General features: G+C 40.8%; 2 protein-coding genes across 2 annotated transcripts; both read left to right on the top strand.

Moving 5' to 3' along the window:
* The first annotated feature begins 21,694 nt into the window (after window positions 1-21,694).
* Window positions 21,695-24,660, top strand: LOC125587342. Its single transcript, XM_048757603.1, has 3 exons — window positions 21,695-21,994; window positions 22,077-23,096; window positions 23,174-24,660. Exons 1-2 carry the CDS (start codon window positions 21,695-21,697, stop codon window positions 22,977-22,979), a joined length of 1,203 nt encoding a protein of 400 aa, XP_048613560.1. The 3' UTR covers window positions 22,980-23,096; window positions 23,174-24,660.
* On the top strand, window positions 22,989-23,900 carry LOC106433409. Its single transcript, XM_013874236.3, has 4 exons — window positions 22,989-23,096; window positions 23,174-23,233; window positions 23,311-23,490; window positions 23,583-23,900. Exons 1-4 carry the CDS (start codon window positions 22,989-22,991, stop codon window positions 23,898-23,900), a joined length of 666 nt encoding a protein of 221 aa, XP_013729690.2.
* Window positions 24,661-25,023: the final 363 nt, after the last annotated feature.

Below are 25,023 nucleotides of genomic sequence, written 5' to 3'. Positions count from 1 at the left end.
ATCTCATCACCGCCGACCACCGATTCTCACTGCCATAAACCGTTAGTCACCGTTGATGGAGCCAACGTCGTCGGAGTGTAAGATCCATTATCGTGATCCCAAGTCGTGTTAGTTAAGTGGTCACTTCTGTATTTCTTGTGTTGCAAGTAACCTTTGTGACACAAACTCTTATCGTGCCCTTGCATGTATTTGCATGTGTGTAGTTAATCACCAACCAACTTGCTCTTGGGATTTACTTCTCCACCACGTGCAAAGAAGGTGTAAGAAGAGTCATGGAACACGTTTCATTGAAGACCATCAATAACATGAAGTAATATTTTCAAGTCGTGAAACTCTAAACCGAGTTCTATTGGACGAGGTGTATCCGTTCCCAAGGTGAGGGTCTTTTCCCGAACTTCTCTTACACGGCTTAGGACCTCGAATAAGTATAATTTGTTTCTAATGTGTTCCGTCTGTGTGAAATCAAGTCTATCATTGCTTATTTAGTTTTAGGCTCTTTGCTTAAACCAGAACTAGGGTGTTAGATGGTTCAACAGTGCTTGTTCATTTATAATTGATAATATATATGTATATAGTATATTGAGGTGATTTGGGTGTTAGCCGGCCATGGAGACGTAATTCTGTGTGTCGGCCGGAGACCAGTACATTGGGTGTGGTGTATGCTGCGGCACAGCTTAGTCGACCTGCTGTGCCAAGGCTTCGAGGTCGATAAATCGTCTACGGGCGTGTGTTACCGAGCACATATTCGGTGGTGTTTTGGCCTGTCAGTGGGCAGCGAGTGTGCACTGTTGTGTGATCTTTGGGTATTTTAGATACCGTATTTGCAACGTGTTAGGATTAAATTATATTTATTCGGAGTGCTATGTCCGGGTCCATGGACTTCGGGTTTAGTATCCCATACCTCACTGAGTGACTTCCCCGTTACTCACCCCTCTCTCTTCCCCATTTCAGGTGAGACTGACGAGTATATGATATTTGGACGGATTGGTGCTACTGAACTTTTTATTCGGATTTTTATTTGGGTTTTGGGTGAGTGTAATTGGGTATATGGGCTTTTATTATACGAGATATTGTTGGTGGCCCGCTGTTCTCCGGATTGGGGGTGACGGGTGTCACAATTTGGTATCAGAGCGGGGTTCCGTCCCGGCCTCGACCCGGGATGGCGATTAGGGGATTCGGTTTTCTACGTTTTTTTTAAAAAAATATAAAGTAATTTATATATATATATATAATAAAAAAAAAGTTTGCGAAGTTGTTTTAGCACCATTCTGTCCAGTAATTACTAACTCAATTGTCTCTTTCTACGACGATGAGTAAAATCATCGTCATTCATCCTTAGACTAACATGGTTCTAGCCAGATGTTCAGCAGCAGATGGGTGAGAGGTGATGTCTTAGTTCGTCAGTCTTCTCAGGAGTTATCAGTTTCTTCAGTCATGATTCCAAGATTATCCAGGAGTGGATATGTGACGGTTCTGCTTCCACCCTACTTCAAGCAATCGTTCCACGAGTTTTTGTTACTGGAGATTACATGGTGTGACGTATGAGCCATTGGTTGGCATGTGTTGTTTTGTGTACGAGTATGTTGACTATTTTGGAGATATGTTCAGTTTGTAAACTCGTGGGGATCGATTTTGGATGGGGGTGCATCAGCTTGCGTTGTGTTGATATTGGGGTTAGCTTGGTTTTGTTTGCTAGTTTTTGGCATTGTTGATCGTTTCAGAGGTGTGTCAGTTCGGACAGCTGACATAGAACATTGGGAGCTATTTACATACGAGTTGTACCATTTATGCATGGAGGAGTCGAGTTATTTGAAGATTCGTCAGAGATGGAGCTGAGTTTATGCGATGTCATTATTGAGAAGGATTGGCTGTCATGACATCATGTAGTGTTGATTTGCTTGAGGGCAAGAGTTCTTATTCCTGGATCCGATGAGAGTTTGTATTGTCTACATGCTACATGCTGAGGAAATATTGGATATAGGAGTAAATGGAATTTTGGTGATCAGTTCGATGTTTAAGGATGATGGACAACATGAGTTGCAGGATCTTAGAGTTATTGCATAGTATGGAGATATATTTGAGGCCTTTGGAAGAGTTGTCACCAGCAAGAGGAGCTGTTCGTACGATCGAGTTGGAGTCAGGGTCATCACCGGTTTCACGAGTTCTATACCAATTAGCGGCAGCAGAGATGACCGAGCTGAAAGAACATATGGAAGATTCATCAGACATGGATTTTATCAGACCGAGTACTTCACCGTGGGGAGCATCATTATTGATTGTGAAGAGGGAAGATTGGAGTTTCAGAATTTGTATCGACTACATAGATCCGCAGCTTTTGGGTTAGCAGGGTACTACTAGAAGTTCATCTAGGGTTTTCCCAGTATAGTAATGTTGGAGAAGCGGTCTACATGTAATGACGTCAAGTGGGATTGGAAAAGTTTTGTTCGAGGAGTTCACTGAATTAAAGCACAGCTGACGAAGACACCAATTTTGGTTATACTGAGACTGAGGTTTACTAAGATGTGTCAATACTGGCTTGGGTTGTGGATTGATGTAGGGAGATCAGGTCATTGCATATGCATCACACCAGAGAGGCTGCAGTGATAGTGGCATTATAGTTTTGGAGACCATAATTGTATGGGAAGGAAGTCCAGATTCTTTGGGATCATCAGTTTGCAATATATCTTCGCTTCTTAGGACTTGTACTTAGACAGTGAAGTTGGATTGAGTTGGTAACAGACTACAGTTTGGATACCGCATACTATTTGGTAAGCCCAACCAGTTGGAAGATGCCTTAAGTGGGCCCGTGAGCGACGTATTGGGAACCAAAAAGGTTCATGAATTTACAGGGACAATTACTAATCTCAGATTGTGTGTCATTACTGTTGAGAGAGAAATAGATGGCCTTGAGACCTTGGAGCAGGCATATTTTCATGGAGGATACGCCAAGCACGAGATAGCGATGCGACTTTGGTTAAGCAGATCGAGATTGGGAGTATTGGATATCATACAATTTTGAGCAGGATGTACATGTACCAAAACCGAGTTTGTGTGTTGGACGATAAGATGTTAAGAAAAGGGATCTTACAGCAAACACATCACTCGCGTTTTTCTATCCACCCGGGAAACATTAACGGATACAAAAATATGAAGTGTTTTTATCATTGGCTCAGTATGAAAAAGATTATAGCTACATTGTGTCGTGTTATCAGACATGTCAGATGGTTATGTCAGAGGATCTGATACCTTTCAGGTTATTGTTGAGCTTGCTTTTTCTGGAGTGGAAATAAGGCATGGTGATTATGGATGTTGTTTACTGGATTGTCGATCACCACATGTGGGAAGGATGCCATATGTGTAGCCATGGATATATTTACCAAGTCAACCAATTTCCTAGTAGTTAAGAAGACACACAGAGTTGATCAGTTGGTACAGATTTACATCAGCGTGATTGTGAAGTTGCTTGGTGTTTATGTCATCATTGTATCATATCGCGATTGGAAGTTTACGTCTGCATTTTAGAGAGCCTTTCAGAAGGGCAAAGGTCCATAAGAGTACAATTTATCAACCGCAGATTGTCAGTCAAAGAGGACTATTTTGAGCATCTACATATAGCAGAGTTTTCTTACATCGACAGCTATCATTCGAGCATTGAGATTTCACCATATGAGATTCTTTATGGTAGGCCTTGATGTACACCACTTTGTTGGACCAAAGTGGGGGAGCGACGTGAGTTAAAACTATTAATGGTTCAAGAGACGGTAGAACTAATGAAGATGTTCAAAAAAGAAAAAAAAATTGGTTTAAAGAATTCTGCAGATAAGCGCCAGAAAGATTTTTAAAATTGAGGTGGGAGACTTATTATACCTGAAAATGAGGATATCTCAGAGAAGATCTAAAATCCAAAAGCTAAAAGAAAAAGAAAAAAAAAAGAAAGCCTAAGCTGCGTATATGGGACCGTACCTTTGTGGAGCTGATTTGAGCAATAGCTTTTAGATTGCAGTTATCACCAGAGCTGTCAGACTTTCATGATGTGTTTCATGTGTCAGAGTTGAGGAAGGACGTGAGAGAGCCAAAGCTCATTTTGCACAAGCCACCGAGTGATCTCAGTAAAAAAAAAAAGTTGTCTACACCTACCCATCCAGTGGAGATTATGAATCGGCAAGTAAAAAGCGGCTCAAATAATGAAGACCATGTTCGTCAAAGTTTGTTGAGAGAGAGACAAGATCCAGGAGGAGAAAAATCGAGATTCAGATGATGATTACCTATCCAAATCTTTCTCAGGATGGTATTGGATAACGGGCTCAGGATTTGAATTCGAAGACGAATTCTTTATAAATGTGGGAGAATTGTAACGATTCGGTTTTGGGTAAACCGGTGGGATTTAATTTTAGTTATAATTTCCCTAACCTTTCTCGATTTTGACCAATATTCTGCAACTATATATTGTGTAAATATCTCCTCCTACCTAAAACCTAAAGACGTGCGCCGCCAATGGAGATGTTATGCTCAGCGAACCCATACCCTTGTCAATCTCATCATCACCAGTCACCGTCCGTGCCCCATGAACAATCCAGCACCGAGAGCCACCGTTGTGATATCACCACCTTTGTTCATTGTCCCGGAGCTACCACGTCACGTTTGAGTTATGGGCTGATCGTCAAAGATCAATCGTCATTGTTTTATGGTTGACACGATATTATGATCTGAGAAGCATAAGACGTGAGGAAGAAACGAGCTAAGACGGAGCCACCATCTCATCACCGCCGACCACCGATTCTCACTGCCATAAACCGTTAGTCACCGTTGATGGAGCCAACGTCGTCGGAGTGTAAGATCTCTAATCGTGATCCCAAGTCGTGTTAGTTAAGTGGTCACTTCTGTATTTCTTGTGTTGCAAGTAACCTTTGTGACACAAACTCTTATCGTGCCCTTGCATGTATTTGCATGTGTGTAGTTAATCACCAACCAACTTGCTCTTGGGATTTACTTCTCCACCACGTGCAAAGAAGGTGTAAGAAGAGTCATGGAACACGTTTCATTGAAGACCATCAATAACATGAAGTAATATTTTCAAGTCGTGAAACTCTAAACCGAGTTCTATTGGACGAGGTGTATCCGTTCCCAAGGTGAGGGTCTTTTCCCGAACTTCTCTTACACGGCTTAGGACCTCGAATAAGTATAATTTGTTTCTAATGTGTTCCGTCTGTGTGAAATCAAGTCTATCATTGCTTATTTAGTTTTAGGCTCTTTGCTTAAACCGGAACTAGGGTGTTAGATGGTTCAACAGTGCTTGTTCATTTATAATTGATAATATATATGTATATAGTATATTGAGGTGATTTGGGTGTTAGCCGACCATGGAGACGTAATTCTGTGTGTCGGCCGGAGACCAGTACATTGGGTGTGGTGTATGCTGCGGCACAGCTTAGTCGACCTGCTGTGCCAAGGCTTCGAGGTCGATAAATCGTCTACGGGCGTGTGTTACCGAGCACATATTCGGTGGTGTTTTGGCCTGTCAGTGGGCAGCGAGTGTGCACTGTTGTGTGATCTTTGGGTATTTTAGATACCATGTTTGCAATGTGTTAGAATTAAATTATATTTATTCGGAGTGCTATGTCCGGGTCCATGGACTTCGGGTTTAGTATCCCATACCTCACTGAGTGACTTCCCCGTTACTCACCCCTCTCTCTTCCCCATTTCAGGTGAGACTGACGAGTATATGATATTTGGACGGATTGGTGCTACTGAACTTTTTATTCGGATTTTTATTTGGGTTTTGGGTGAGTGTAATTGGGTATATGGGCTTTTATTATACGAGATATTGTTGGTGGCCCGCTGTTCTCCGGATTGGGGGTGACGGGTGTCACAATTTGGTATCAGAGCGGGGTTCCGTCCCGGCCTCGACCCGGGATGGCGATTAGGGGATTCGGTTTTCTACGTTTTTTTAAAAAAATATAAAGTAATTTATATATATATATATAATAAAAAAAAAGTTTGCGAAGTTGTTTTAGCACCATTCTGTCCAGTAATTACTAACTCAATTGTCTCTTTCTACGACGATGAGTAAAATCATCGTCATTCATCCTTAGACTAACATGGTTCTAGCCAGATGTTCAGCAGCAGATGGGTGAGAGGTGATGTCTTAGTTCGTCAGTCTTCTCAGGAGTTATCAGTTTCTTCAGTCATGATTCTGAGATTATCCAGGAGTGGATATGTGACGGTTCTGCTTCCACCCTACTTCAAGCAATCGTTCCACGAGTTTTTGTTACTGGAGATTACATGGTGTGACGTATGAGCCATTGGTTGGCATGTGTTGTTTTGTGTACGAGTATGTTGACTATTTTGGAGATATGTTCAGTTTGTAAACTCGTGGGGATCGCTTTTGGATGGGGGTGCATCAGCTTGCGTTGTGTTGATATTGGGGTTAGCTTGGTTTTGTTTGCTAGTTTTTGGCATTGTTGATCGTTTCAGAGGTGTGTCAGTTCGGACAGCTGACATAGAACATTGGGAGCTATTTACATACGAGTTGTACCATTTATGCATGGAGGAGTCGAGTTATTCGAAGATTCGTCAGAGATGGAGCTGAGTTTATGCGATGTCATTATTGAGAAGGATTGGCTGTCATGACATCATGTAGTGTTGATTTGCTTGAGGGCAAGAGTTCTTATTCCTGGATCCGATGAGAGTTTGTATTGTCTACATGCTACATGCTGAGGAAATATTGGATATAGGAGTAAATGGAATTTTGGTGATCAGTTCGATGTTTAAGGATGATGGACAACATGAGTTGCAGGATCTTAGAGTTATTGCATAGTATGGAGATATATTTGAGGCCTTTGGAAGAGTTGTCACCAGCAAGAGGAGCTGTTCGTACGATCGAGTTGGAGTCAGGGTCATCACCGGTTTCACGAGTTCTATACCAATTAGCGGCAGCAGAGATGACCGAGCTGAAAGAACATATGGAAGATTCATCAGACATGGATTTTATCAGACCGAGTACTTCACCGTGGGGAGCATCATTATTGATTGTGAAGAGGGAAGATTGGAGTTTCAGAATTTGTATCGACTACATAGATCCGCAGCTTTTGGGTTAGCAGGGTACTACTAGAAGTTCATCTAGGGTTTTCCCAGTATAGTAATGTTGGAGAAGCGGTCTACATGTAATGACGTCAAGTGGGATTGGAAAAGTTTTGTTCGAGGAGTTCACTGAATTAAAGCACAGCTGACGAAGACACCAATTTTGGTTATACTGAGACTGAGGTTTACTAAGATGTGTCAATACTGGCTTGGGTTGTGGATTGATGTAGGGAGATCAGGTCATTGCATATGCATCACACCAGAGAGGCTGCAGTGATAGTGGCATTATAGTTTTGGAGACCATAATTGTATGGGAAGGAAGTCCAGATTCTTTGGGATCATCAGTTTGCAATATATCTTCGCTTCTTAGGACTTGTACTTAGACAGTGAAGTTGGATTGAGTTGGTAACAGACTACAGTTTGGATACCGCATACTATTTGGTAAGCCCAACCAGTTGGAAGATGCCTTAAGTGGGCCCGTGAGCGACGTATTGGGAACCAAAAAGGTTCATGAATTTACAGGGACAATTACTAATCTCAGATTGTGTGTCATTACTGTTGAGAGAGAAATAGATGGCCTTGAGACCTTGGAGCAGGCATATTTTCATGGAGGATACGCCAAGCACGAGATAGCGATGCGACTTTGGTTAAGCAGATCGAGATTGGGAGTATTGGATATCATACAATTTTGAGCAGGATGTACATGTACCAAAACCGAGTTTGTGTGTTGGACGATAAGATGTTAAGAAAAGGGATCTTACAGCAAACACATCACTCGCGTTTTTCTATCCACCCGGGAAACATTAACGGATACAAAAATATGAAGTGTTTTTATCATTGGCTCAGTATGAAAAAGATTATAGCTACATTGTGTCGTGTTATCAGACATGTCAGATGGTTATGTCAGAGGATCTGATACCTTTCAGGTTATTGTTGAGCTTGCTTTTTCTGGAGTGGAAATAAGGCATGGTGATTATGGATGTTGTTTACTGGATTGTCGATCACCACATGTGGGAAGGATGCCATATGTGTAGCCATGGATATATTTACCAAGTCAACCAATTTCCTAGTAGTTAAGAAGACACACAGAGTTGATCAGTTGGTACAGATTTACATCAGCGTGATTGTGAAGTTGCTTGGTGTTTATGTCATCATTGTATCATATCGCGATTGGAAGTTTACGTCTGCATTTTAGAGAGCCTTTCAGAAGGACAAAGGTCCATAAGAGTACAATTTATCAACCGCAGATTGTCAGTCAAAGAGGACTATTTTGAGCATCTACATATAGCAGAGTTTTCTTACATCGACAGCTATCATTCGAGCATTGAGATTTCACCATATGAGATTCTTTATGGTAGGCCTTGATGTACACCACTTTGTTGGACCAAAGTGGGGGAGCGACGTGAGTTAAAACTATTAATGGTTCAAGAGACGGTAGAACTAATGAAGATGCTCAAAAAAGAAAAAAAAATTTGTTTAAAGAATTCTGCAGATAAGCGCCAGAAAGATTTTTAAAATTGAGGTGGGAGACTTATTATACCTGAAAATGAGGATATCTCAGAGAAGATCTAAAATCCAAAAGCTAAAAGAAAAAGAAAAAAAAAAGAAAGCCTAAGCTGCGTATATGGGACCGTACCTTTGTGGAGCTGATTTGAGCAATAGCTTTTAGATTGCAGTTATCACCAGAGCTGTCAGACTTTCATGATGTGTTTCATGTGTCAGAGTTGAGGAAGGACGTGAGAGAGCCAAAGCTCATTTTGCACAAGCCACCGAGTGATCTCAGTAAAAAAAAAAAAAGTTGTCTACACCTACCCATCCAGTGGAGATTATGAATCGGAAAGTAAAAAGCGGCTCAGATAATGAAGACCATGTTCGTCAAAGTTTATTGAGAGAGAGACAAGATCCAGGAGGAGAAAAATCGAGATTCAGATGATGATTACCTATCCAAATCTTTCTCAGGATGGTATTGGATAACGGGCTCAGGATTTGAATTCGAAGACGAATTCTTTATAAGTGTGGGAGAATTGTAACGATCCGGTTTTGGGTAAACCGGTGGGATTTAATTTTAGTTATAATTTCCCTAACCTTTCTCGATTTTGACCAATATTCTGCAACTATATATTGTGTAAATATCTCCTCCTACCTAAAACCTAAAGACGTGCGCCGCCAATGGAGATGTTATGCTCAGCGAACCCATACCCTTGTCAATCTCATCATCACCAGCCACCGTCCGTGCCCCATGAACAATCCAGCACCGAGAGCCACCGTTGTGATATCACCACCTTTGTTCATTGTCCCGGAGCTACCACGTCACGTTTGAGTTATGGGCTGATCGTCAAAGATCAATCGTCATTGTTTTATGGTTGACACGATATTATGATCTGAGAAGCATAAGACGTGAGGAAGAAACGAGCTAAGACGGAGCCACCATCTCATCACCGCCGACCACCGATTCTCACTGCCATAAACCGTTAGTCACCGTTGATGGAGCCAACGTCGTCGGAGTGTAAGATCTCTAATCGTGATCCCAAGTCGTGTTAGTTAAGTGGTCACTTCTGTATTTCTTGTGTTGCAAGTAACCTTTGTGACACAAACTCTTATCGTGCCCTTGCTCTTGGGATTTACTTCTCCACCACGTGCAAAGAAGGTGTAAGAAGAGTCATGGAACACGTTTCATTGAAGACCATCAATAACATGAAGTAATATTTTCAAGTCGTGAAACTCTAAACCGAGTTCTATTGGACGAGGTGTATCCGTTCCCAAGGTGAGGGTCTTTTCCCGAACTTCTCTTACACGGCTTAGGACCTCGAATAAGTATAATTTGTTTCTAATGTGTTCCGTCTGTGTGAAATCAAGTCTATCATTGCTTATTTAGTTTTAGGCTCTTTGCTTAAACCGGAACTAGGGTGTTAGATGGTTCAACAGTGCTTGTTCATTTATAATTGATAATATATATGTATATAGTATATTGAGGTGATTTGGGTGTTAGCCGACCATGGAGACGTAATTCTGTGTGTCGGCCGGAGACCAGTACATTGGGTGTGGTGTATGCTGCGGCACAGCTTAGTCGACCTGCTGTGCCAAGGCTTCGAGGTCGATAAATCGTCTACGGGCGTGTGTTACCGAGCACATATTCGGTGGTGTTTTGGCCTGTCAGTGGGCAGCGAGTGTGCACTGTTGTGTGATCTTTGGGTATTTTAGATACCATGTTTGCAATGTGTTAGAATTAAATTATATTTATTCGGAGTGCTATGTCCGGGTCCATGGACTTCGGGTTTAGTATCCCATACCTCACTGAGTGACTTCCCCGTTACTCACCCCTCTCTCTTCCCCATTTCAGGTGAGACTGACGAGTATATGATATTTGGACGGATTGGTGCTACTGAACTTTTTATTCGGATTTTTATTTGGGTTTTGGGTGAGTGTAATTGGGTATATGGGCTTTTATTATACGAGATATTGTTGGTGGCCCGCTGTTCTCCGGATTGGGGGTGACGGGTGTCACAATTTGGTATCAGAGCGGGGTTCCGTCCCGGCCTCGACCCGGGATGGCGATTAGGGGATTCGGTTTTCTACGTTTTTTTAAAAAAATATAAAGTAATTTATATATATATATATAATAAAAAAAAAAGTTTGCGAAGTTGTTTTAGCACCATTCTGTCCAGTAATTACTAACTCAATTGTCTCTTTCTATGACGATGAGTAAAATCATCGTCATTCATCCTTAGACTAACATGGTTCTAGCCAGATGTTCAGCAGCAGATGGGTGAGAGGTGATGTTTTAGTTCGTCAGTCTTCTCAGGAGTTATCAGTTTCTTCAGTCATGATTCTGAGATTATCCAGGAGTGGATATGTGACGGTTCTGCTTCCACCCTACTTCAAGCAATCGTTTCACGAGTTTTTGTTACTGGAGATTACATGGTGTGACGTATGAGCCATTGGTTGGCATGTGTTGTTTTGTGTACGAGTATGTTGACTATTTTGGAGATATGTTCAGTTTGTAAACTCGTGGGGATCGCTTTTGGATGGGGGTGCATCAGCTTGCGTTGTGTTGATATTGGGGTTAGCTTGGTTTTGTTTGCTAGTTTTTGGCATTGTTGATCGTTTCAGAGGTGTGTCAGTTCGGACAGCTGACATAGAACATTGGGAGCTATTTACATACGAGTTGTACCATTTATGCATGGAGGAGTCGAGTTATTCGAAGATTCGCCAGAGATGGAGCTGAGTTTATGCGATGTCATTCTTGAGAAGGATTGGCTGTCATGACATCACGTAGTGTTGATTTGCTTGAGGGCAAGAGTTCTTATTCCTGGATCCGATGAGAGTTTGTATTGTCTACATGCTACATGCTAAGGAAATATTGGATATAGGAGTAAATGGAATTTTGGTGATCAGTTCGATGTTTAAGGATGATGGACAACATGAGTTGCAGGATCTTAGAGTTATTGCATAGTATGGAGATATATTTGAGGCCTTTGGAAGAGTTGTCACCAGCAAGAGGAGCTGTTCGTACGATCGAGTTGGAGTCAGGGTCATCACCGGTTTCACGAGTTCTATACCAATTATCGGCAGCAGAGATGACCGAGCTGAAAGAACATATGGAAGATTCATCAGACATGAATTTTATCAGACCGAGTACTTCACCGTGGGGAGCATCATTATTGATTGTGAAGAGGGAAGATTGGAGTTTCAGAATTTGTATCGACTACATAGATCCGCAGCTTTGGGGTTAGCAGGGTACTACTAGAAGTTCATCTAGGGCTTTCCCAGTATAGTAATGTTGGAGAAGCGGTCTACATGTAATGACGTCAAGTGGGATTGGAAAAGTTTTGTTTGAGGAGTTCACTGAATTAAAGCACAGCTGACGAAGACACCAATTTTGGTTATACTGAGACTGAGGTTTACTAAGATGTGTCAATACTGGCTTGGGTTGTGGATTGATGTAGGGAGATCAGGTCATTGCATATGCATCACACCAGAGAGGCTGCAGTGATAGTGGCATTATAGTTTTGGAGACCATAATTGTATGGGAAGGAAGTCCAGATTCTTTGGGATCATCAGTTTGCAATATATCTTCGCTTCTTAGGACTTTTACTTAGACAGTGAAGTTGGATTGAGTTGGTAACAGACTACAGTTTGGATACCGCATACTATTTGGTAAGCCCAACCAGTTGGAAGATGCCTTAAGTGGGCCTGTGAGCGACGTATTGGGAACCAAAAAGGTTCATGAATTTACAGGGACAATTACTAATCTCAGATTGTGTGTCATTACTGTTGAGAGAGAAATAGATGGCCTTGAGACCTTGGAGCAGGCATATTTTCATGGAGGATACGCCAAGCACGAGATAGCGATGCGACTTTGGTTAAGCAGATCGAGATTGGGAGTATTGGATATCATACAATTTTGAGCAGGATGTACATGTACCAAAACCGAGTTTGTGTGTTGGACGATAAGATGTTAAGAAAAGGGATCTTACAGCAAACACATCACTCGCGTTTTTCTATCCACCCGGGAAACATTAATGGATACAAAAATATGAAGTGTTTTTATCATTGGCTCAGTATGAAAAAGATTATAGCTACATTGTGTCGTGTTATCAGACATGTCAGATGGTTATGTCAGAGGATCTGATACCTTTCAGGTTATTGTTGAGCTTGCTTTTTCTGGAGTGGAAATAAGGCATGGTGATTATGGATGTTGTTTACTGGATTGTCGATCACCACATGTGGGAAGGATGCCATATGTGTAGCCATGGATATATTTACCAAGTCAACCAATTTCCTAGTAGTTAAGAAGACACACAGAGTTGATCAGTTGGTACAGATTTACATCAGCGTGATTGTGAAGTTGCTTGGTGTTTATGTCATCATTGTATCATATCGCGATTGGAAGTTTACGTCTGCATTTTAGAGAGCCTTTCAGAAGGACAAAGGTCCATAAGAGTACAATTTATCAACCGCAGATTGTCAGTCAAAGAGGACTATTTTGAGCATCTACATATAGCAGAGTTTTCTTACATCGACAGCTATCATTCGAGCATTGAGATTTCACCATATGAGATTCTTTATGGTAGGCCTTGATGTACACCACTTTGTTGGACCAAAGTGGGGGAGCGACGTGAGTTAAAACTATTAATGGTTCAAGAGACGGTAGAACTAATGAAGATGCTCAAAAAAGAAAAAAAAATTTGTTTAAAGAATTCTGCAGATAAGCGCCAGAAAGATTTTTAAAATTGAGGTGGGAGACTTATTATACCTGAAAATGAGGATATCTCAGAGAAGATCTAAAATCCAAAAGCTAAAAGAAAAAGAAAAAAAAAAGAAAGCCTAAGCTGCGTATATGGGACCGTACCTTTGTGGAGCTGATTTGAGCAATAGCTTTTAGATTGCAGTTATCACCAGAGCTGTCAGACTTTCATGATGTGTTTCATGTGTCAGAGTTGAGGAAGGACGTGAGAGAGCCAAAGCTCATTTTGCACAAGCCACCGAGTGATCTCAGTAAAAAAAAAAAAAGTTGTCTACACCTACCCATCCAGTGGAGATTATGAATCGGAAAGTAAAAAGCGGCTCAGATAATGAAGACCATGTTCGTCAAAGTTTATTGAGAGAGAGACAAGATCCAGGAGGAGAAAAATCGAGATTCAGATGATGATTACCTATCCAAATCTTTCTCAGGATGGTATTGGATAACGGGCTCAGGATTTGAATTCGAAGACGAATTCTTTATAAGTGTGGGAGAATTGTAACGATCCGGTTTTGGGTAAACCGGTGGGATTTAATTTTAGTTATAATTTCCCTAACCTTTCTCGATTTTGACCAATATTCTGCAACTATATATTGTGTAAATATCTCCTCCTACCTAAAACCTAAAGACGTGCGCCGCCAATGGAGATGTTATGCTCAGCGAACCCATACCCTTGTCAATCTCATCATCACCAGCCACCGTCCGTGCCCCATGAACAATCCAGCACCGAGAGCCACCGTTGTGATATCACCACCTTTGTTCATTGTCCCGGAGCCACCACGTCACGTTTGAGTTATGGGCTGATCGTCAAAGATCAATCGTCATTGTTTTATGGTTGACACGATATTATGATCTGAGAAGCATAAGACGTGAGGAAGAAACGAGCTAAGACGGAGTCACCATCTCATCACCGCCGACCACCGATTCTCACTGCCATAAACCGTTAGTCACCGTTGATGGAGCCAACGTCGTCGGAGTGTAAGATCCATTATCGTGATCCCAAGTCGTGTTAGTTAAGTGGTCACTTCTGTATTTCTTGTGTTGCAAGTAACCTTTGTGACACAAACTCTTATCGTGCCCTTGCATGTATTTGCATGTGTGTAGTTAATCACCAACCAACTTGCTCTTGGGATTTACTTCTCCACCACGTGCAAAGAAGGTGTAAGAAGAGTCATGGAACACGTTTCATTGAAGACTATCAATAACATGAAGTAATATTTTCAAGTCGTGAAACTCTAAACCGAGTTCTATTGGACGAGGTGTATCCGTTCCCAAGGTGAGGGTCTTTTCCCGAACTTCTCTTACACGGCTTACGACCTCGAATAAGTATAATTTGTTTCTAATGTGTTCCGTCTGTGTGAAATCAAGTCTATCATTGCTTGTTTAGTTTTAGGCTCTTTGCTTAAACCGGAACTAGGGTGTTAGATGGTTCAACAGTGCTTGTTCATTTATAATTGATAATATATATGTATATAGTATATTGAGGTGATTTGGGTGTTAGCCGACCATGGAGACGTAATTCTGTGTGTCGGCCGGAGACCAGTACATTGGGTGTGGTGTATGCTGCGGCACAGCTTAGTCGACCTGCTGTGCCAAGGCTTCGAGGTCGATAAATCGTCTACGGGCGTGTGTTACCGAGCACATATTCGGTGGTGTTTTGGCCTGTCAGTGGGCAGCGAGTGTGCACTGTTGTGTGATCTTTGGGTATTTTAGATACCATGTTTGCAACGTGTTAGAATTAAATTATATTTATTCGGAGTGCTATGTCCGGGTCCATGGACTTCGGGTTTAGTATCCCATACCTCACTGAGTGACTTCCCCGTTACTCACCCCTCTCTCTTCCCCATTTCAGGTGAGACTGACGAGTATATGATATTTGGACGGATTGGTGCTACTGAACTTTTTATTCGGATTTTTATTTGGGTTTTGGGTGAGTGTAATTGGGTATATGGGCTTTTATTATACGAGATATTGTTGGTGGCCCGCTGTTCTCCGGATTGGGGGTGACGGGTGTCACAATTTGGTATCAGAGCGGGGTTCCGTCCCGGCCTCGACCCGGGATGGCGATTAGGGGATTTGGTTTTCTACGTTTTTTTTAAAAAATATAAAGTAATTTATATATATATATAATAAAAAAAAAAGTTTGCGAAGTTGTTTTAGCATCATTCTGTCCAGTAATTACTAACTCAATTGTCTCTTTCTATGACGATGAGTAAAATCATCGTCATTCATCCTTAGACTAACATGGTTCTAGCCAGATGTTCAGCAGCAGATGGGTGAGAGGTGATGTTTTAGTTCGTCAGTCTTCTCAGGAGTTATCAGTTTCTTCAGTCATGATTCTGAGATTATCCAGGAGTGGATATGTGACGGTTCTGCTTCCACCCTACTTCAAGCAATCGTTTCACGAGTTTTTGTTACTGGAGATTACATGGTGTGACGTATGAGCCATTGGTTGGCATGTGTTGTTTTGTGTACGAGTATGTTGACTATTTTCGAGATATGTTCAGTTTGTAAACTCGTGGGGATCGCTTTTGGATGGGGGTGCATCTGCTTGCGTTGTGTTGATATTGGGGTTAGCTTGGTTTTGTTTGCTAGTTTTTGGCATTGTTGATCGTTTCAGAGGTGTGTCAGTTCGGACAGCTGACATAGAACATTGGGAGCTATTTACATACGAGTTGTACCATTTATGCATGGAGGAGTCGAGTTATTCGAAGATTCGCCAGAGATGGAGCTGAGTTTATGCGATGTCATTCTTGAGAAGGATTGGCTGTCATGACATCACGTAGTGTTGATTTGCTTGAGGGCAAGAGTTCTTATTCCTGGATCCGATGAGAGTTTGTATTGTCTACATGCTACATGCTAAGGAAATATTGGATATAGGAGTAAATGGAATTTTGGTGATCAGTTCGATGTTTAAGGATGATGGACAACATGAGTTGCAGGATCTTAGAGTTATTGCATAGTATGGAGATATATTTGAGGCCTTTGGAAGAGTTGTCACCAGCAAGAGGAGCTGTTCGTACGATCGAGTTGGAGTCAGGGTCATCACCGGTTTCACGAGTTCTATACCAATTATCGGCAGCAGAGATGACCGAGCTGAAAGAACATATGGAAGATTCATCAGACATGAATTTTATCAGACCGAGTACTTCACCGTGGGGAGCATCATTATTGATTGTGAAGAGGGAAGATTGGAGTTTCAGAATTTGTATCGACTACATAGATCCGCAGCTTTTGGGTTAGCAGGGTACTACTAGAAGTTCATCTAGGGCTTTCCCAGTATAGTAATGTTGGAGAAGCGGTCTACATGTAATGACGTCAAGTGGGATTGGAAAAGTTTTGTTCGAGGAGTTCACTGAATTAAAGCACAGCTGACGAAGACACCAATTTTGGTTATACTGAGACTGAGGTTTACTAAGATGTGTCAATACTGGCTTGGGTTGTGGATTGATGTAGGGAGATCAGGTCATTGCATATGCATCACACCAGAGAGGCTGCAGTGATAGTGGCATTATAGTTTTGGAGACCATAATTGTATGGGAAGGAAGTCCAGATTCTTTGGGATCATCAGTTTGCAATATATCTTCGCTTCTTAGGACTTTTACTTAGACAGTGAAGTTGGATTGAGTTGGTAACAGACTACAGTTTGGATACCGCATACTATTTGGTAAGCCCAACCAGTTGGAAGATGCCTTAAGTGGGCCTGTGAGCGACGTATTGGGAACCAAAAAGGTTCATGAATTTACAGGGACAATTACTAATCTCAGATTGTGTGTCATTACTGTTGAGAGAGAAATAGATGGCCTTGAGACCTTGGAGCAGGCATATTTTCATGGAGGATACGCCAAGCACGAGATAGCGATGCGACTTTGGTTAAGCAGATCGAGATTGGGAGTATTGGATATCATACAATTTTGAGCAGGATGTACATGTACCAAAACCGAGTTTGTGTGTTGGACGATAAGATGTTAAGAAAAGGGATCTTACAGCAAACACATCACTCGCGTTTTTCTATCCACCCGGGAAACATTAATGGATACAAAAATATGAAGTGTTTTTATCATTGGCTCAGTATGAAAAAGATTATAGCTACATTGTGTCGTGTTATCAGACATGTCAGATGGTTATGTCAGAGGATCTGATACCTTTCAGGTTATTGTTGAGCTTGCTTTTTCTGGAGTGGAAATAAGGCATGGTGATTATGGATGTTGTTTACTGGATTGTCGATCACCACATGTGGGAAGGATGCCATATGTGTAGCCATGGATATATTTACCAAGTCAACCAATTTCCTAGTAGTTAAGAAGACACACAGAGTTGATCAGTTGGTACAGATTTACATCAGCGTGATTGTGAAGTTGCTTGGTGTTTATGTCATCATTGTATCATATCACGATTGGAAGTTTACGTCTGCATTTTAGAGAGCCTTTCAGAAGGACAAAGGTCCATAAGAGTACAATTTATCAACCGCAGATTGTCAGTCAAAGAGGACTATTTTGAGCATCTACATATAGCAGAGTTTTCTTACATCGACAGCTATCATTCGAGCATTGAGATTTCACCATATGAGATTCTTTATGGTAGGCCTTGATGTACACCACTTTGTTGGACCAAAGTGGGGGAGCGACGTGAGTTAAAACTATTAATGGTTCAAGAGACGGTAGAACTAATGAAGATGCTCAAAAAAGAAAAAAAAATTTGTTTAAAGAATTCTGCAGATAAGCGCCAGAAAGATTTTTAAAATTGAGGTGGGAGACTTATTATACCTGAAAATGAGGATATCTCAGAGAAGATCTAAAATCCAAAAGCTAAAAGAAAAAGAAAAAAAAAAGAAAGCCTAAGCTGCGTATATGGGACCGTACCTTTGTGGAGCTGATTTGAGCAATAGCTTTTAGATTGCAGTTATCACCAGAGCTGTCAGACTTTCATGATGTGTTTCATGTGTCAGAGTTGAGGAAGGACGTGAGAGAGCCAAAGCTCATTTTGCACAAGCCACCGAGTGATCTCAGTAAAAAAAAAAAAAAGTTGTCTACACCTACCCATCCAGTGGAGATTATGAATCGGCAAGTAAAAAGCGGCTCAGATAATGAAGACCATGTTCGTCAAAGTTTGTTGAGAGAGAGAGACAAGATCCAGGAGGAGAAAAATCGAGATTCAGATGATGATTACCTATCCAAATCTTTCTCAGGATGGTATTGGATAACGGGCTCAGGATTTGAATTCGAAGACGAATTCTTTATAAGTGTGGGAGAATTGTAACGATCCGGTTTTGGGTAAACCGGTGGGATTTAATTTTAGTTATAATTTCCCTAACCTTTCTCGATTTTGACCAATATTCTGCAACTATATATTGTGTAAATATCTCCTCCTACCTAAAACCTAAAGACGTGCGCCGCCAATGGAGATGTTATGCTCAGCGAACCCATACCCTTGTCAATCTCATCATCACCAGCCACCGTCCGTGCCCCATGAACAATCCAGCACCGAGAGCCACCGTTGTGATATCACCACCTTTGTTCATTGTCCCGGAGCCACCACGTCACGTTTGAGTTATGGGCTGATCGTCAAAGATCAATCGTCATTGTTTTATGGTTGACACGATATTATGATCTGAGAAGCATAAGACGTGAGGAAGAAACGAGCTAAGACGGAGTCACCATCTCATCACCGCCGACCACCGATTCTCACTGCCATAAACCGTTAGTCACCGTTGATGGAGCCAACGTCGTCGGAGTGTAAGATCCATTATCGTGATCCCAAGTCGTGTTAGTTAAGTGGTCACTTCTGTATTTCTTGTGTTGCAAGTAACCTTTGTGACACAAACTCTTATCGTGCCCTTGCATGTATTTGCATGTGTGTAGTTAATCACCAACCAACTTGCTCTTGGGATTTACTTCTCCACCACGTGCAAAGAAGGTGTAAGAAGAGTCATGGAACACGTTTCATTGAAGACCATCAATAACATGAAGTAATATTTTCAAGTCGTGAAACTCTAAACCGAGTTCTATTGGACGAGGTGTATCCGTTCCCAAGGTGAGGGTCTTTTCCCGAACTTCTCTTACACGGCTTAGGACCTCGAATAAGTATAATTTGTTTCTAATGTGTTCCGTCTGTGTGAAATCAAGTCTATCATTGCTTATTTAGTTTTAGGCTCTTTGCTTAAACCAGAACTAGGGTGTTAGATGGTTCAACAGTGCTTGTTCATTTATAATTGATAATATATATGTATATAGTATATTGAGGTGATTTGGGTGTTAGCCGACCATGGAGACGTAATTCTGTGTGTCGGCCGGAGACCAGTACATTGGGTGTGGTGTATGCTGCGGCACAGCTTAGTCGACCTGCTGTGCCAAGGCTTCGAGGTCGATAAATCGTCTACGGGCGTGTGTTACCGAGCACATATTCGGTGGTGTTTTGACCTGTCAGTGGGCAGCGAGTGTGCACCTCGCTAGGACTGTTGTGTGATCTTTGGGTACTTTAGATACCGTGTTTGCAACGTGTTAGGATTAAATTATATTTATTCGGAGTGCTATGTCCGGGTCCATGGACTTCGGGTTTAGTATCCCATACCTCACTGAGTGACTTCCCCGTTACTCACCCCTCTCTCTTCCCCATTTCAGGTGAGACTGACGAGTATATGATATTTGGACGGATTGGTGCTACTGAACTTTTTATTCAGATTTTTATTTGGGCTTTGGGTGAGTGTAATTGGGTATATGGGCTTTTATTATACGAGATATTGTTGGTGCCCCGCTGTTCTCCGGATTGGAGGTGACGGGTGTAACAGTAACATTCCTCGCTCTTTGATTGATGCAGACTCAATTTCAAAGCATTACGATAATCTACATCCTTTGCTTCTTGAATCAGTCTTGATAGAAATCAACTACCAGGATCTAATTTGTCACATCTTCTAGTAATTTGATCCAATTTGTATTTCTCCTTTTGAAAAAGGCAGACTATTAAGGCATCAGTTTTTCTCATTAGAGAAAATTATCGTTTCGGGTAAACATATAACTAGTATTAAGAATGTATAAAACTTAGTCCTTCAGAAGACAGAACCATCATAAATGTCCCCTATGACTGATTCAAGTTCATCAGTAGTTCAATTTTGATATATACTTTTCATAATTAAATTATTACTTCGCCCTAGGGTTGATAGGTTTTGAAAATAAATATGGTGCTGCTCAATATTGTTCTGACATTGGTTTAGTCCACATTTGAAATGCAACATTATGGGAATTCATCTTCAATTCACAATAGGAGAATCAAGGCATATATTAAGACACAAAGATAGATGCTCTGGGTGTTCTTAGTTCTCAGGGAGCTCTATAAATATTGGCACAGAAGATACCTGACTTCTTCTCACTTAGGCAAGGACATCTAAACTCCTTACTGTTACCTTAGAGGTCTCTGTAAAACACAGTTGAGGTTTGTGTTAGATTTCTTTTAAGACGAAAAGACAAGAAAATGCGTGGGCAATGTGAATGGCTTTACCCTTGGTTCATTATTAGCTTCACGAGGTTGTCTACTACTTCTACTGTCTCTGTATGCATTAGCCTCCGGCTTGTAATGCTTATAAAACGCTTTAAAGGCTCTTCTCACAAACGGGCGGACTAGGTTTACTTCCATTGCCGATACATTAGGGATCTTGCATTTTAATTTTTAATATGGCTGTTTGTATAATCACACTCTTGACTCTTGAGATGTTATGAAGGTAATGTCAAGAAGAAGCAAATACCTTTACTGCAGATGTACCTTGGAATGATCCCAAGTTAGTCTCAAGTTTGTGAAGCCGCACGTCTCTGATGTCCTGGACAAATATCATACCTATACAAAATCCAATACCATTCGAAGGATTCGACTCAAAAGATACGGGTTTAAAATGGGTGACAAGATTTTGGTCCTAGTGGTTTCAAGATTGTATAATAGAAAGATTACAGTGATGAGATTGAGCGGGTCCATGATATTACAGTAAAGCCTCACAAAAGAGGCAATAATTTTTGAGTTATCAGTATAACTCATGACTCAAATAAAATATAACTCATGTCACCAATCAAAACTTTTATAGAGTCAAACAAAATATAGTAAAGCCATGTTGTGGTTTCGTTTTTTATTTTAAATTAAAATCTTCCCTTTGTAACCTGAATCAATCCTCTTTTTGTGTTAATGGCTTTCACGATCATGATGACTTTCTCCTAATCCTAAAAACAATACCAAACCAATGCATGAAACATCATATGACTTAATTGCTGGCACGACTGTTATTTATGATCTAATTAATATTCCCACATTGATCTCATTTATATAGCTTCACTAAACACATGGTTAGTTACTTACCATATTTTCTTAAGACTCCATAGAAACCACAAAATGAATCTTGAAGACTTACTTGAAGGTCAACAAAGTGTAGCGGATCTTCTTGATCATCATCGCCGTCTAAACCGCCAGCAATTGCAAAACCAAGTAAGTCAAAACTCATCTATAAAGAGCGAAGAAGAGAAGAGTGATGGGTTGCTAAAGAAGAAACAAAAACTTCGTCTTCAAAGAGATGTGATGAAAATGCAAGGGGAGCTAGAGGAGGAGCAAGCACTCAACAAGGCTTTACGTGGTATACTTCTTGGACCAGTCATGTCTCAGCCTCGTCTCTCTTTACTGCTTCTTCCTCCTGAGGCAAGTCTACTTATAGATAAAACTCTGCGTTTTGAATGTTTGAACAAAGAAATGAAACATGATTTTGAGGTTGTTTAATTAGGTTCAAGATATAATAGAGGAGCTTACTATGGTTGAGGCAGAGATAACCTGCCTCGAGAAACAAATCCAAGACCTGAAACATGATGCGTATAGTGAGAGGAAAGTGAATCAAGAACTTGAAGCCAAATATGATGAAAGAGAAGAGAGGATGATGATGATGACTACTCCTAAGAAACTTCTACAAAGGCAGAATCAACTTCCTTGGGAACCTGACAGTGACATTCCAAAGATGAGATCTAAGGATCTAAAACAAAGATCCAAGTTACAGAGTTGTGAAGATCCTCATGGTTTCAAGGATATCCAAATGAGCAATCCCTTCTCACCAAGACACAGTTCTTCGACTTTTTCAAGAATGCAAGATATCAAGAACGTTCAAATGAGCAATCCCTTCTCACCAAGACACCGTTCTTCGACTTTTTCAAGAATGCAAGATAGCAATAAAGGGCAAGAGACGACACCAAATGGAGTATCAGAAGATCTGTTGAAGTGCTTGATGGGAATCTATTTGGAACTCAACAAGTCATCGCGAGAGAGAGAAGGGTCAAGAACGGTTTCAAAGCTGAGCCTCTCACACCTGAAGAACGCTTCTTTCAAACGCAAATCAGTGTATGGGCAGAACGCATCAAATCTTGATCCTTATGGAGTTGTGATGGGGACTTGTATCAGAGACATTGGAGAGTACAAGAACTTCATCCACATCACTCGAACTTGCATTGATGTTAGCCGTCTATCTGATTGCTCAACTTCTCTTGTCAATCTAAGGTACTTCAGTGTCATCTTCCTTCTTAATTATCTGTTGAGACTATATTTCGATTGTTACTACGATATAGAAGGGCCGCTACTACAAATAGTACTACACCCTTTGATCGTGAAATATCCATTGCTTGTTGAAGATTTCATTTAAAACACACACATGTGTAGGGTTTTGAAGGAGAAGTTGAGCAAAGTGGATCTGAGTTTCTTGAATCACAAGAAAAAGATGACATTCTGGATCAATACCTACAACGCATGCGTCATGAATGTAACAAAGCTCCAAGAACTCAGACATACATCTTTAGTTGAAACCAAGTTCTGAAAACATGAATTTTTTTTTTGCAGGGATTTTTGGAACATGGACTACCTTCATCAAAGGAGAAACTACTGACCATTCTCAAAATGGTACTTAATTAATACATAACAAGAAGAGTCATCTTGTTAAACTTCTCATAGTTAAATCACATTGACTTGTGTTGTAGGCAACTATTGACGTGGGAGGCACGCAACTATCTGCCCTAGATATTGAAGGATCCATCTTGCATAGTCCATGCAAACCCTTGGAAGCTCTAAGTACTGATGTACACAAACGGTACGGATTCAGATGCGTTGAACCGAACCTAATGTTCGTGCTTTGTCGTGGAGATTGGTCTTCGCCTGCAGTAAGTTCACTCTTTTTCTCCATGCGTGCGGTTAGATAAGTGTTTCTTCAGAGTTATTAAAGTGACAAAGAATCTGTGTATGCATGATATAGTTGAGAGTCTATACAGCAGAAGATGTGGTGAACGAACTAATCAAAGCAAGAACCGAGTACTTAGAAGCCTCCATAGGTATCTCGGGGAGGAAAAAGATTGTGATTCCGAGATTCTTGCACAAGCGTCTTCGTGATTTCGCAGATGATGAAGGGACATTAGTTGAGTGGATATGCAGGCAGCTACCACCAGGACAACGTTGCTTGCAGCTCAAGGAAACAGCAATGGAATGGCTGAAGAAGCAAAGTGAGTCGTCTTTGAACAAATTAATAGAAGTAAGGCCTCACGAATACGAGTTTCGCTATCTCTTACATTTGTAAATCTAATCCTTCTCTTGGTATTTGGACCATGTGTAACGAAGTTGTTATATATATATGCTCGTGTGTCATAAGAAGTTATGGGTTGATTATGAATAGCTGGATGAAACATTCGTTTGGTCTCCAAATATTTTAATAAACTATTATACATAGGTTACATGAAACCCAAATTATCAGTCTTTTATTAAAATTAATCTAGAAATATGGTCCCACATATTTCATATCCGATGCCAAGTTGTGATGTTCCGAATACTGGCAAATAAAAAAAAAATCATTTACAAACCAAAGGCTGATGATGGTGGAGTCCTCACATATTTGGCAAAAGAAGAGTCCTCACATGCCAAAAAATAGATGAACAAATCGTTTTGTAGACGGGAAAAGCTGCAACTAGGGATGTCATGACATACGATATAACAAAAGAAACCTTGAATATATTAAAAACATGTTTAAATACGATTATAACATGGCAACACAACTAGTCCACGAGCTCGATCGAAACAATGTTGTTAATGTATTGTATATTAATCTCTTAGCACTTGGGAGTTGGAGCTTGACAATATTTGATAAGCCTCATAGCAGGTGCTTTAAGCGAAGGGTACTTAAATAACAAACACATACATTGTTGAGGGCCTGTCTTTCTCAGTCTGGGACAACAGTCTTTTTGCACGAGACTCCATTCATTTTTATTCATCGCGGTTATGCATTTATCAAGTTGAGTGTCGCAGCCAACGATACCTTGAGCTTTGATCGGATCCAGAAATGATATCAAGAGTATGAAGAAGGCGACGGACATCAACGGCATGATCTTCATGTCTGATTAATTAGTAGTTGGTGAATTATGATCAGGAAAATCTAACACAATTCCTTTTATAGAGAAAAAGTTTTTTTTTTGTTATTTAAGATTTAGTCAATGAGTCCTACAAAATATGAGAATATGGACGGTGGGAATTGATTCCTATATCTAAGGGAGAATGCTGATTCTATTTTTAGTTTACAAACAATTTTTAATATGAACAAAACAAGCAATTGACTTGTTCTAAAGAGCGATTCAATAGGAAGTGAGGAGGAAGTTATTGAATTGGTTTTTATTGCCCAATGCAAAATTACCGGAAAGGTGATTGATAGC

Source organism: Brassica napus, chromosome C5 (genome assembly GCF_020379485.1).
Source record: "Brassica napus cultivar Da-Ae chromosome C5, Da-Ae, whole genome shotgun sequence".
Lineage (NCBI taxonomy): Eukaryota > Viridiplantae > Streptophyta > Magnoliopsida > Brassicales > Brassicaceae > Brassica > Brassica napus.
The sequence above is the reverse complement of the archived record's forward strand: the minus strand, read 5'-3'. Positions and strand labels throughout refer to the sequence as shown.